This window comes from Echinococcus granulosus, assembly GCF_000524195.1.
Source record: "Echinococcus granulosus chromosome Unknown EG_S00052, whole genome shotgun sequence".
NCBI lineage: Eukaryota > Metazoa > Platyhelminthes > Cestoda > Cyclophyllidea > Taeniidae > Echinococcus > Echinococcus granulosus.
The window spans coordinates 188,423-202,614 of record NW_020170432.1 but is presented as its reverse complement, the minus strand read 5'-3'; the positions used below and the strand labels follow the sequence as shown (position 1 = coordinate 202,614).

At 46.2% G+C, this 14,192-nt stretch overlaps 2 protein-coding genes across 2 annotated transcripts in view; one reads left to right on the top strand and one right to left on the bottom strand. All coding sequences in view use genetic code 11, as the record gives it.

Annotated features, from left to right (window-relative positions):
- Positions 1-1,169, top strand: part of EGR_06177 (hypothetical protein) — a gene marked incomplete at both ends in the record, with an annotated part of 10,124 nt that extends 8,955 nt beyond the window's left edge. Inside the window, 2 exons of the mRNA XM_024495426.1 lie at positions 210-600; positions 1,117-1,169. Coding sequence (XP_024350154.1) covers positions 210-600; positions 1,117-1,169 — 444 coding nt within the window. The remainder of the gene's footprint in view (positions 1-209; positions 601-1,116) is intronic.
- Positions 1,170-2,050: 881 nt separating this feature from the next.
- The window catches only part of EGR_06176 (hypothetical protein), a gene marked incomplete at both ends in the record, with an annotated part of 21,484 nt that continues 9,342 nt past the window's right edge, over positions 2,051-14,192 (bottom strand). Inside the window, 15 exons of the mRNA XM_024495425.1 lie at positions 2,051-2,194; positions 2,235-2,344; positions 4,602-4,893; positions 5,115-6,605; positions 7,543-9,084; positions 9,781-9,870; positions 10,430-10,608; positions 10,848-11,077; positions 11,199-11,514; positions 11,809-12,025; positions 12,299-12,390; positions 13,239-13,381; positions 13,454-13,519; positions 13,776-13,953; positions 14,113-14,183. Coding sequence (XP_024350153.1) covers positions 2,051-2,194; positions 2,235-2,344; positions 4,602-4,893; positions 5,115-6,605; positions 7,543-9,084; positions 9,781-9,870; positions 10,430-10,608; positions 10,848-11,077; positions 11,199-11,514; positions 11,809-12,025; positions 12,299-12,390; positions 13,239-13,381; positions 13,454-13,519; positions 13,776-13,953; positions 14,113-14,183 — 5,161 coding nt within the window. The remainder of the gene's footprint in view (positions 2,195-2,234; positions 2,345-4,601; positions 4,894-5,114; positions 6,606-7,542; positions 9,085-9,780; positions 9,871-10,429; positions 10,609-10,847; positions 11,078-11,198; positions 11,515-11,808; positions 12,026-12,298; positions 12,391-13,238; positions 13,382-13,453; positions 13,520-13,775; positions 13,954-14,112; positions 14,184-14,192) is intronic.

The following is a 14,192-nucleotide window of genomic DNA, read 5'->3' as shown; positions in this document are numbered from 1 at the left end:
CGGAGGTTTACACTTCTTCCGTTGGAAATTTCTACAGAGGCAACCACCCACAAGAGATGTTCAGTAAAGTAGCTAACAAGGATTAAGGGACCTAGAAGCTTGGTCGTAGGTCCTTCCACGGCTGAGCTGAGAGGCAGAGTTGGGAAGAGTATAGAGCCCTGCCACCGAAGTAGTGACCATGGTTGACAAACAGAATTTGTATGTTGTAGATCATCAAAGGCAAGGAGATGCGCGCCCCGAACGGCAGTCTAATGCAGTTGTGGGTAAGTGTACAGCAGAAGACGCGCATCTGCAAGAAGTCCTCGCCCTTCTCGGCCGTAGGATCAATACGCTTGGGATCCAAGACAAAAGCCTCCGGTAAAGAGCCTGTAGCAATAACCGAGAAGGTGGGTAAAATCCATCGAACTTCGGTGAGAACCGAAACCGCTGAACCAGTGTGGGACAGTCGGTTCACATTCAATGTGCCCAAGGAGCAGTTGCAAATTGTCTTCTTTGACATCCTCGTGCACAATCAAGAAGCTGTAATCGGGGGTCTGAGAATGGGCCATTCGGGGATCTATAGGGCCTCGCAACAGTGGGCCGATATGATTCAACGACCTGGTGTGTGGGTCTCCTGCACATATATGTTGCAGTAAAGATCTGAATGACTTGCGCCTCCCTTCTCTTCCAAATGAATGGATATCTGCTTTGTGTATAAAATTGACGTCTTGAATGAATTGCTGAAGTACTGTGTCCAACATGGATCTTTTTATCGATGGTGATCTGCGTAGTAGCGTCTACAGTTGGAGGCGGTATCTTAGCTGCTGGTTCCTTGACGTATCACAGACGTAGTTGATTGTGGTGTCTCATCCAGATGTCAGGTGTAGACATCACTGTTGGTTGTGAGTCTCGTCGAGACTTCCAGTACATGTTGCTTAGGGCTGTTGCTTGATTTCGAATCCATCGATGCGTTGATCCGAGTGAAGCTGGTGATTGGTGGTTTTATGCAGATTCATTTGATTACGCATATCAACAAAACTCCCCGCTTGTTCATTGGATTGAGAGTGAAAGAGCGGAGAACAAATATGCGCAATGGCATGGGATTCCCAGGAAAAGAAATGTGTTCCGGTGTTTGAGATCGACGTCTCTGGGAGCCCACAGTGGCTGAAAATTCGGCGCAGCACTTATAGCTTCTTAGTGACTGTAGGAGGAGTGGATACAGGTGCTACCTCCGACCACTTTGAAGAAGCATCTACCATTGATTGGTTCGGTGAATTTGAGGTAGGGTTATGGCAAGGGCTCCTCTGGGTATGAGTGGGGGCTTTGGAGGATACAGTAGTGATCCTCGCACGGATCCAAACAGTGTAAATAAGTTGGAAAGGAGCTAAGAAAATCCTTTTGACGATTAGACCCGACTGTTTGGGGGATATTGACGTGGATGCATCCAGTGGCAGATGGCTTTGATCCATAGTCATTCCAGACCAGTTTGCCGAACTAGTAGAGACCAAGCGGGCTTCGTTATGTAGCACGGAAGGGTACCGAGCAATGAAGTTGCTTTAGGAGCTCTATGTGGCCAACACCAGCGAATTCGAAGGTTTGAGTTGTCTGTCTGGCTGGTGGTTTCCAAAATCGACACCCGAGTGATAGTGATATCGGTACCGGTGGCCAGTTGTAGACGCGCTGTACAACCATTGAGCTGGACGACGATGAACCTTCAACGAAGGGGTATGTTCTCCTAAAAAATCACTTATCACATTGAATCTTTCTGAAGGTCTTCTTCGAGATGTTTTGCCCACGATCTCCGTGCTTGGCAGTGTCTCCATTGGGGCTGGACGGCCGGGTTCAATGGTACCCATCTTCGTAACCAACAGCGTTGCACTGGCAACACCCGTATCGTCTGCAGGAGCCGTACTTGACCAACTGCCAAGCCCCACAGTTTCAGCAGGCAGATGGAGGCATTCTTTTTTCCTTGACGTCATTATGCTCGCTATCGGAATGTTGGTTGAGTGTCTGTGGTTGATGGAGTTGAGTGACGAACAGCATGGATATGGAAACTGTCATTGCTTTCAGGCTAAATCAGGGCGAATTCGGTGGTTGCTGTTTGTATCGTCAAGGGGAGATTGGGCTCAAACAAAGTCAGAAGACGAGTGTGGATGTCTGAGTCGGTGGATGACTGTAACCCACAAAAAAAGACGAGATATTTTAACTGGTCGACCTTTAATCTGAAGCATCTGCCATTGATCCTTAACCCCTACACGATTGTATCGGTAGCCTCCAGCGAGGACAGGACCACAGTGCTGCAGCCATCCCCACGACTGATCCGGCGGCACATGAATCAACGCTAAGGTATTGCTTAGAATGTAGACTAAATGCGAGGCCATTTTGACATAGGATATGAAAATTCTTGGATGTGACAGTTGTGGGGACAGTTAACCCTCTGCAGACTCGAAGGACTGGGAAGTTACAGATCGTGACGCTGCAACAGAATGAAACACGAACCCTTACGATCTGATAGGCGTTTAATGGTGTGTGGGGACGGGCACCAACGGACGGCTCCCGACCGAAGTAAGCAAGAGATAAAGGCTTCAAAACGAACGCCTTCATTGCCAACATGACTGAGAGCCGAAAGGAAGCGTACGTGATAGGGATTGATGGAGGCACGAGATGATCCCCAATCAACAAAACATTAACCACGAATATTTTGTAAATCGGAGATGATCAGGGCTAAGATCTTCTTAGCTTCAGAGGTATGGAAGATTAGTTCAACGAATGAGGCATGTTCAGAAGCATTCAACAGCCATTTCTTGAATTCCCTGCACTCCAAATTGCCAATTTTTCTTGAACCATGTAAATGATTATCCAAGGTTCGAATTCTTCGCCGCCTCTGTGTCGACAATTGCTGTAAAATGAGACGTCTGGATCCTATCAATGGATGAAGGCTTTGGAAGAGATAGCTTCATTGACTAACGCATGACCGATGGTGAGCGCTTGCATGCCCGAAAGTTGATTAGTGAGGACTACTGGATTCACTTTCGAGTAGCCATAGCAGCTGACTGACCTTGACCTTCTAGCTGGCCAATCAGGAAGGACTAAGTAAGAGCACGGCCCTAGAATGTTTAGGGATTGACTGCTAGTTGGGCCTTGGCGTTTCAGGCATCCCCATCACCCTTTCTCCCAAAAAATTGTTCCACAATTTTTGGCTAACACTGATTGGTTGAATTGCAAGGTGAAAGAAGTGAAGACCAGATTGAGGTGTGGAATCCATTCAACGTTGACACTACCTAATGAGAGATTGAGATTGAAGCTAACTTGTATGACGAATTCTGACCCACTCAATGCCCCCATAACTAACATGAAAATGTGGAATCGAAGGAGACCTTAGGACGAAGGTATTACCATGTTTTCCAGGCCTAAACACAGGCTAGGTTCAATGATCTATCATCGTAAGGCATAGGCTAAACAATTCGAGGAACTATCAATCAAGTTTTAACAAAAGCTGAATAAAATCAGCGTCTCTTGACATTGCTGTAGCAATATCATTAAGGGTATGAGGAGGATGGAGCTGAAGTAATATTTCCCTTCCACCCACCCTAAATGATGCAAATCCTCCCGCAGTTAAGGTGATCTAAGGTATGAAGCCTGAATAAGACTTTCTTCCAAAGGATTGGCTAGTTCCAGTTCCTCCTGAAGGCGCCAAGGCTTTTCTTTCCCACGTAAGAGCTATGTGGGGGTGGATGGATCCCAACTGCAATTGTCGATTCTGGCGCTCGATGAAGAATCATAGTGAAAAGTGACGTCCACAGGGCAAGCAGTCTCGTAGGGCGGGTAGTAGATTGTGTAGGGAAAAAACAATGCCACAAGCATCACGAGTCAGTCAACAAACGATGGGAAAAAGACAAATTCACACAACGCAGGTGAAAGAAACAGGGAAGACCAGGAATTTCCAAGCTTACGGCTCTCCGCTGATGCATGTTGGTGAGACCTACTTAGTGGCTTCCATGACTCCTTCCCTCGAGATTTTTAAGACACCTTAACCCGTGATACGACAGTCTGCAACGCCAGGCCTCCATCTTAGCAGCACCAGAATCAAATTGTCTTCAACCATTTCTGGACGGTACATAGCTTCGCTACCGAATATTTTGCGGACAAATTTGAGTCAACAATACCATATTCAGCCAACATATTATGAATATGAGGGGTAAGGAAGTTAAAATGAGAGGAAAGTTGCAGAGAGGACGATGGAGTACCGTACCAAAAGACTGACGCATAACTGGAATGGATGGATTATAGGAAGTCTCTAGGAGGCACAACAAACCATTACGCTGTGATAAACCGAAAACCGCACGAATATTTCTCCTCACCCAACGCACAACAAATAGTTTTGAGCCATCTGATCCCGGATGGACCAGCACTTTTTAAAACATTCCAGAAATAGTCCAACGAGCCAAAAAGAACTTTTCGAATTCGTATTACTCTCTTTGCAAAGTAGGAATTCATGGTGCACGTTAGCCAACCAGAGATCGACACTAATGTCAGTTAAATTATTTTGTCAAATTATCAAATCTTGTTAAGCGATGTTGTCGTACAGCAGCATTATCATCACAGCAGCAGTCAATGGTCACTGGCAGGAGGTTGTGACTGCGAATGCAGCGGATTCAAGTCGCCAAAGATACTGGGATCGGCGGATAGACTGTCACGCGACTCCTTGTAGGCCTTGTCAACAAAATCTCGCGCCTGGTAGTGACGACGGTTATGTCCTGCAGTTGGGGATCCATTAGCGCTGCCCTCGGTCAAAGAGAGATTCACCAAATGCGAAGGCAAATCATCGAACACGCCGTTGCTTCCACCTCCGCTTTCTGCTACCGTTGCCGAAGGAATTGCATCTGGAGGCTGAACTTTCAACTCCTCTGGAGGCTGAACGAGGGAACACGTAGAACAAATGAGAGTTGGCTTTAACTCCTCATGATATTTTGGTTGCAAAAATAAAGTGATTAGCGCAAGTCAAAGTGAATTAGCGATGCCACAGAGAAAATCCTCATTAGAGCGCATGCCTCACAGGAAAAAAACAAACAATCCATGCACATACACCCGTACACTCCTGGAAGGGACTCGAAAAACCGTGGGAGCCAACGAACCTGTGGAAGGGTAGGAGCAGGAGTAGGAGCAAATCCCAGCGCTGACATCATTTCAGACAGCTGCAGATGTCGATCAGAAAATAACGACGTGGTAAAATCTTGCGTCTCCGTCTGTGGTACATCTGTGGACGTCGCCTTCTTCTGCTTCATCTTCTCCAGCAATGCTGTATCACCACCGCTACTACAGGCTTTTCGGATGCTGCTTGATGTCGGCCCGACGACAATATCCCTCCGAGCTAGAGACTGCTTAGCAGCTAGTCCGACCACAGCACACGTAGCCGCCAGCTGTTCAGACTGGCTGTAAGCTCCTCGTCGTTGTTGACACAGACATCCAACCAACTCACTGACATCTCCCATCCGTCCAAGAACTTCAACGTGAAGTACAGCTGCTGACGCGGCAACAAACATACCTCCCAGCCCTCCACCGTCTTCTGAGACTACTGCTATGGGATGCATAAGGCTCCTCTGTTGTTTATAGAACCCTATAGCTGTCTGAACGAATGCAGTGAATGAGGCAATGGAATTGGGATCACTTGAAGTTGGTGCCATGCCAGAGTAGCAGAGATGGACAATTGTGCGAGTCTGTTGGCTATCGCAATTTCGTAGGGTTAGGATACGCTCAATACAGGTGGATTGGGAGATTGAATCCACGGTGGGTGGATGCTGGGAGAGGGCGTCGGAACGAGTGAATTTCACGGCTTGAAGACGGAGTTCGAAAGCGGAGTCCCCAGTACCGATTTGAAGCCGCGAGCCAATTTTGAGTGGAGGAAGGTGAGGAGGAACTCTAAGACTGTCTCCAAGATCACCATATGCCCCTTCTGCATAGCTTTCAGAGGGATCAAGACTGGAAGGAAGGAGAGAAGTTCTTCTACGGGGAGGGAGTGCTAGTACCACCAGTTCACAGGCCTGATCGAAAATCATACTCCAAAAATCTGTGACAGTGGTAGGAAGAGGAGCCTGAGTTAGAATGTATCGAGGACACCATTCACCGAGGGATGATGCGAAATCCAAGTGACTGGCGTTTATGTAGTCGTCTTTTTTGCAGAGAGCATCACGTTTCAACTGAACGCGATTAGAATCGTAGGGAATACATTCTTGGCGTCGATTTTTTGCCGCGCCACAGCGGCCAGCAGCTTGTGTCGGTCGCTTGCTAGTCGCACTAGCCGCAATTTCCTTCACCCGTGACCATGCCTGATCAAGACGACTGAGTGGCCGTGATGATGATGGTAATGGAGGGTGAAGTGGTCCATCATCAGCTTTACATGGATCATTCATTGTCTCTAGCCAAGTGAGTAGACGCTCTGTTGCGTCGATAAATCGGTTAAGTGCAAGAGGATCAGATAGCGGATCGGGATGCAAATTTGACGTGGTGGTAGTGCTTGTGTTGATTTCACCCTTACTCTTAGTTGTGACACAGTCAACAAGACTAGGTGCTGGTGCCTCGTAGGTTGCTCGCAGCTGCTTTTCGCGTCTCTGGATCTCTAGATCTGCCTAAAATGCACATCCAGACAGCGCAAGCAATAGGCATCTCTGCCTGTGTGTTAGAAGTGGGAAACCACCATTCAACTGCATTTTTCACGCATTCAATAAAATTAATTTAGGTAAAGAAAATAGTATTCAAAGAGGCCTTTGTTAGAAATGGCTAGAAAACACCAAGCAGACATCAAAGCGCCAATGGTCACTTAGTACAGTGTTAAAGGCATGAAGCATGGTTATTATGAAGCACCTATTGAGGCATGAAGATAGAATAAAGCGCGATTTGGCTACAAATGGGTCGACTTTCAACCTCCCGCCATTCCTATGCTACAAGTCCTTCAGCGACTTCAGTACATCTGTAATTAAGTAGCTTTTGGACTGGCACCCCTAGAATAACTTCAGAAGTAAGTTGAACCCCACTGCAAAGGAATATCTAGGCAAATTTTGCCAGTTGGATAATGCGCTTAAGTGTCATGGAAGGAAGGAATCTTTTAAGGACGACAGATCCTTGAAGCCTCATAACAGAGGGGCCACCGAGACTACACCCACTTTCGCCAATTACACAAGTCTCGAATCTTGCCTAACACTCAGAAATGGGACGAGATTAAGCTTGAGTGACTTAAAACAGCCATACGATCTTCGCTTCTGTTTCAGCCGATTCTGGTCCGTTAGAACGGTACTGTGATGGGCGGAGAATGAGTGCCTGCTGAGGACGAAAGTCAAAACAAGATCAGATTCACTTCATGTGTACGCGAACAAATAGCATTCCAGCGACGAAACACTTTTCACACGTCAATTACACCAACATTTCGGGTGCTACTGGAGAATCAAACCACAATTTTCAACAACCAACATCAAAAGTAGCCGTGATTAGCAATTAACTGTCACTGCAATGAAAAAAAAAATGCTTATCAGCCATCCCCATAACAACGCATCACTGGCATCTACTGACCTGAGTGAGTACATGGGGAGAGATTGGTGCTTTCTCGAGATCCGTTGGGGCAGCACCGACCACCTCGTCCACGTCAGAACCTCTCCTCGCCTCCAACGACGCAACGGGTTTGGGCAGGCAGCCCACTGCCGTTGATGGGGATACCTCATTTGGAGGAGGCTCCTTTACAACATCCTGGCTAGTTGGCACTGAAGCTACCGGCTGTGGAATTAATGAACTAGCAGATGGGACAACGCCAGCAATGACATTTTCAGTTAAGTTTTGTGAAGCTACGGGGACATGCTCTGACTGTTGCTGTTTTTGTTGATTCGAATTTTGCGGAACCGCTGGTGGCTGGGCGGTTGGTATATTTTGGTTTTGACCGTAGGACCCGTAATCGTAGGTCACACCTTGCTGATAGCCACGAGGAGTGTAGGGGTATTGTGGTGCCACGTAGTACTGTTGGGAGACCGGAGCGGCGCCTCTAGGCTGCTGAACAGGCATCCCTTGGGGATATTGCTGCCCATACGGCGGCTGCCCCTGGATCGGTGCTCCAAAAAGAGGTCCCCTCTGAACATAAGGCGAACCGACCTGGGTTGTGTTTGGAGATCTGTATTGCTGTGATATCATTGGCTGATTGGGCATTCCTAGTTGAACACCAGATGATTGGTTCTGAATCGGTTGTTGGCCTGGTTGGGATGACGGATAGGATTGGACTGGGGTTGAAAACCCATGCTGCTGTTGATTCAATGTCCCTGGTACAACTGACTGGACTCCAGAAGGTTGATTCTGAGTCGATTGGGCTGGCAAATAGGTTTGAGTTTGAACTAAAGCTCCATACTGTTGCTGATATGAAGCCCTTGGAATAGCTGGATTAACTCCAGACAGTAGATTATGAGTTGCTTGTTGACTTATTTGCAATGGAGGGGTCGGAGTTCTGTATTGTTGTTGGTTCGGCATTGCTGGAATAGTTCGTTGGACACCAGAAGTTGGATGAAGAACGGGTTGTTGACCTAGTTGAGTTGACGCATAGGCTTGAGGTGGAATTGAGGCTGTATACTGTTGATTCAACTTTCCCGAAATAGCTGGGTGAACTCCAGATGGTAGATTTTGTATCTGTTGTTGATCCGGTTGGGGTGATTGATAGGATTGGACCGGAGTTGAAGGTCTGTACTGGTTTGGCATCATTGGTTGAACTCCAGATGGCGGAATTTGACCTGTTTGTGTCGGCCCCTGACCCCGTGGAGTTGGCATTCTGGGGATTTGTTGATATCCAGACATCAGGTACTGCAGAACTGGACGCTGAGGAGCAGACTGCGGAACCAGAGATCGCTGTTGTTGCTGATAAACGAAAGCAGGTGATTGTTGCTGTTGTTGCGGTTGATAAGTGGAAGGTGGGACAGGTGAACGAGAGAGATACTGAATGCCCGCCAGATATGGACTTTGGTAGTAGGGTCCAGAATACTGCTGCGGCGCCGAAGTTGAACCTGGGGGTTTAAATTGACCCTGTGGTATGCCACCCTGTGATTGGATGACAGCATACGGCGCTGTAGACGGTTGAGTCTAGGTTCAAAAGCACACAGCACTCATGAATGACTCATCAAAAGTGCTGTAATAATGACCTCCAAATGTCAGTAGTTCAAAGCAACATATATTGCGAGTAAAAATGAGGTAAATCAAATAATCAAAAACCTATCCTTTAAAGAGCTTTAAAGGGGTAAAATCACTACTTAAGACGCAAAAAAGCTCAAGCGATTGTAGCATAAGATGACCTGACAAGCCTATGGCAATTTTGGTACAACTCGTAACTCACAAGGGCTTCAAAAGATATGATTGTGACCTCAGTGATTTCCATGCGACTATGGGTTCTTGCATTAGTGTCGACTGAACCTGATGGGTGTGATTCAAATTTGCCTGATTTACCGACCAACTCTGATTCGGCTTCAAAGCTACAGAATTTAGTAAACTTTGTGGTGTAGGATCTGGAGAAGGCGCGGTAGCATAATGAATCGTCCAAGGCTAGCTAAAACAATCTGCCTCTGGTGACAAATAACTAGAAGGTAAAGGTATCGCCTTCAGAAAAACTCCCTATTTTTTGATCATGGAAAAATACGTCACTACAAAAATAGAGGGAGCGGTTGGACTATCCCTTGGTCTACAGAGACCGAAATACTTATGAAAGTGTTACTGTCAGCAAGATTGTGCATAACTGAAAAAAGAATATTGCTTGCGATAGAGACTGCGCTACTATTTAGTTACCTTATAGACTGGTGTCGAATTTAATCGAACATTTGACCTGTATGCTCTGAACCACTGGCCTACCTTCCAACTCGTTCGTGTCACGGCATCCTAGGGAATAACTCAGACGTAACACTTTATGTCTAAACTTCCATTTTAGGCTTTGTTAACCCATGCAAATTGTGCAGTACGCACCATACAAACTCAACCAAGTCTATGGCATAGGGCGACAACATTAACTATTTGTTTGTTCAGTGGTGTGTAAGACAGAATAAAGTTCGGCGATGGAGCATCCCGCCACTTAGCGATCCTTAAAACAGGAAAAAACAGAAAAAAAACCATGTTTGGACAGCAGTATTCACGAAAATAAGTTCGAACAAGCGGAAAGAATAGCCTTTATAGCAAAGGCGATTCTTGAAAAAAGATACCAGCTCGTAAAAAGAATTCCTAGTTTGGAGCAATCGTTGTCCCAGGTGGAGAACCTGGAAGCACTCTTCCATAAGGTGCCGATAGAAAGAATGGAGCCTCTAAGACTATTACGGGTGATAAACCGATAAAAATGGAGGTAATATTACCAATCACTGTTTTTAGCACCTGATAGCCTACCAAATGTGTCACAGAACAAAGACGTTAGCCAACACGGAAAACGTGTTGTCTACAAAGCAATTACCGGTCTCGGTGAATTGACGTTCTGCTGTTGCGCTGGTGGTTGCTGATAGGGTTGACTCCCCGGTCCAGGAGGTGGTAGCACTTGAGTAGGGTTGACCTTGGCCTCGCCCGCTGAGCTCCGAGCTCGTAGCACGTCCCGAAGGGTGGGTGGACGCACTGGATTTGATTTCTCTTGGGGTACTGCTGTAAATGAGCATAAACTAGTAGGACCAGAACTGGACCGAGGGTTCAGTGTCAGTGAATGGTCGATCAACTACCTTGATCAAAAAGTAATAGAAATAGAAGTTTAAGAAGGACCAGCACTAGGGATGCTAGGGGGTAAGTGCGCCAAGAGAGGATCGAGAGTTAGTGATTCTACTCCCCTTCAACAAGCAAAAAATGATGCTCTACTTAACTTTTTTAATTATATTACTCCTTACCCAAACGAGGTTGCAAATAGGAGAACGCAGACTGAGCGGGTACTGTTGTCTGGGTGGCCTGTTTCGGCTCGAGACGCGCAATGGCGGTGTTAATCTGTTCCAGCTCGGAGCGCAACGTCTGAAGACGCTCGCCAATATCACGGTAGAACGCCTGTCCCTCACCGCATTTCAGCAGCAGTTCGTCGTACGCCTCGCCAGAGCGAACAAGGGCGTCGATCTCCTCAGTACGTCTGCAGATAGAGTAGTAAAGGTTAGGATGAAGAAGAATGCGAAATGATACGTCGTAGCGGAGTGGCATTTGCTTCACCACCCCAGGATTGATGAAGGCGACAAGACTCAAAATCAACGTACTGACGTCTGCGCTCCAGGATATCGTATTTCTTCACACCGACCTCTGCGTGTGCTGTAATAAGAGCCCTGGTGATGTTCTCCTGTGCAGCCAAATTAAGATGAATGAGTTTAACGGTCTCGTGATGCGCGTCTAGGCGGCGTTGGAAGATGGCACTTTGGTCGGTGGAATCGGCAGCGGCAAGGAGTTCTTGTGTCGCATCGTCCGCCTGCAGAGCACTTCGCAGATCCTCCAGCATCTTAGTTCGCTGTGCTCGCATCTCCTCCACCTTTGAGAGAATTCGTGCGGCTTCATCTAGGCCCTCCAGCAATTTCGTGTCTAGGATATTCCAAAAAGTAGATGCGATAAGAATATGCGATATAAGCAAAACGCGGGACCTTCAGTTCCTCACCAGCAAGTTTTGGCGATAAGCATACTTTATTATTTAAAATGACATCCTCCTCGTCTCATAAACAATAAAGCTCTACATGACTTTGTGGCAGATGAATTCGGATTGGGGAACTGGTTTTGTAGAGAACAGAGAGCTGCGCCAATAGCTGTCTTCAGTGAATCGGATAATAACCGATCATCACTTAATTCATGAGAAAAAAACAAGGGGAAAATATGGCCAACCTGTGATAAGGTCATTTGCGTTGGGTAAGCCGGCTTCGATTTCATCCGGCATGAGGGTGAGAGTGTGTAAAGCCTTCAGATTTCCCGTAAGGGCCTCGTGTAATCGTGTGTTGGAGTCTTTGGCTTCGCTCACCGCAAGGGCAAATTTCTCCTGCCGCTCAGCCACCTTGGTCAGTTTCTCCTTCACCGGGTCCGTCTTGGAGGCCGGGGCTATGGGCTAGGGAAGGGGTAATATCTACTGAAGAAGTGTCAGTAGAAAGAGACGAGAAGAAGGGACTGCCCACTTCTCGTGTGAAATTAAACCACATGCCAAATCTGGGCTGTAGGTGAGGTTGGTGTTTCTAATGCCTACTACATCCTCGCCCCAATAATTGCTACCTCCGAAATGAATTAAGTGGCATTAAGCAGAGCTCCTCAAATCTTGATAAGTGAATTTTGATGAAAAAAAGGTAGTAGAGGAGGAGTTGCAGGGCCATAAGTTATTGCTTACTAGGACTCCGTTGAGACGCTCTTGAGTTACTTGAATCTCGGTGGAGAGTTCCTCCAAATCAGCCTCCACATCAACACTCACATCGACCAGAGCTGAAGTGCATAAAAAGATAGGAAATTGTTTCGGAAAAAGTTCTAACTTAAAGAGTGCAGAGCATGTCTTGATAAAATGCAGGTTCTAATCAAAGTAAAAAGAAAAAAAAACTAGAGTAGATTCCAAAACACACCCACAAGAGTAGTTTGGGTACTACCTTGAGAGAAAGAGTGGAATGCACCCTACATTTTTCATACTGCGAACAATATGGTGACTTCGATGAGATAAAGCAGGCTTACGTTTAAATGGGTCAGCTGACACCGAGGTCTTTCGGGGAACACCCGATCCGCAATTGCGAAAACGGTGGATAAGTTCAATAGTGAGAAATAGGAGTCACGCTGGAAGGCTTTCAAACCAGTTTTTTTTGCCCTGATTCAAACAACGCAAAACGCCTAACACGTTTGTTACTCCTGTTCTCCGAAGAACACATTTCACCAAAGTCCACAAAAGGTATCTTGGATTAGAGGTTGTGCAACTCAAAAGGGTGTCAAACGTTATAATCCTCAAGCCCAAACAATCTATTAGCAGCATGATTACGTGTAACAAATTATCACAGATTTGTTGCATCGGAATATAATAGGGAAATTGGAACGCCACATATATGTGACAGTGGTGATGAACTCGATAATTGCCATAGTCCCTAACGAGGCAATCCAAATGAACTTGCAGAAAGATTCCTCCACCATGATCTAAGATAATAGCCAACTGTCCCACGATCTTTGACAGGAATTTTCCAACGTGGGCTTAACTTTGTAGAACAAGGAGGTTTGAAATTCAGTGAATTTTCGGATTGATAACAAAGGGAGGGCTTACACAAGATCATCACTGTGATTGTAAAAAAACTCACCAGACATTTGAGCGGAGAGTTCACTCTCTGGTGACCGATCCAAGGCATTGAATTTGGCGCAGTGGTCAAGTAGCGCTTGCGGCAGACCCAAATCCGGTTTGAGCAGCTCCTTGGGGTCCAGATTAAGGCTCGAAAGGAGAGAACTGCAAACAGGAGACAGTGGGGCGTCTTCTTCACCCATAAAACAGCTACCTACGACAAAGGAGCAAACCTACCCTAGTTCCGAATCCTTCTTCTCCACTTCAGTCAAAATATTTCGGAGAAAGTCAGCCTTCATCTCACTGAAACATGAAAAATGACTGAATTAATGAGTCACATTTGAGGAAAGGTGTGATTTGAGCATCGATACGCACTGATTTTATTAGAACTAAACGCTATCGTTTGCCGTCAAAGTTAGGAACATTCCCAGTAATGGGAGGAGGGCAAAACTACTCCATAACCAGGTTTAAGGCTACAGCCTGACACCAACAAATTAGTAAAGCCAATTTGAAGTCTACAACGGCCTTCTATCACGACTAGTTTACTGCACATACAAACCTGTATACAGAACTGGCTTCCAGTGTTTCAATTGGTAGTAGATCCTTGAAGATATCCTCACCGATAACGGCAGGATCGGTGTGATCAAAAGCTGATGGTTTGGCCAAACAGGCACCTGAAATGACATTATCAAGGGCTACGATCAATGGGCAGTTTATTTGAACCGCACTACTTCTTTCTAGGGCATTAATAATAATAAATTTGGGAATAAAAACAATTGAATGAGATTGGGAAAAAAAGATAACAGAACCATGACCTTGTTAAAAAAGTCGATCATGGCAATTTTTTGACAAATTACTAAGGAGATGAAGGAAAAGACATCCTAAACACCACCTACCCTCTATTTTCTCAAGATCCTCAAGTGGGGGCACGCGTTCATGGTAGATTTGGCTGTTATCCTTAACAGCGCTGGCACAA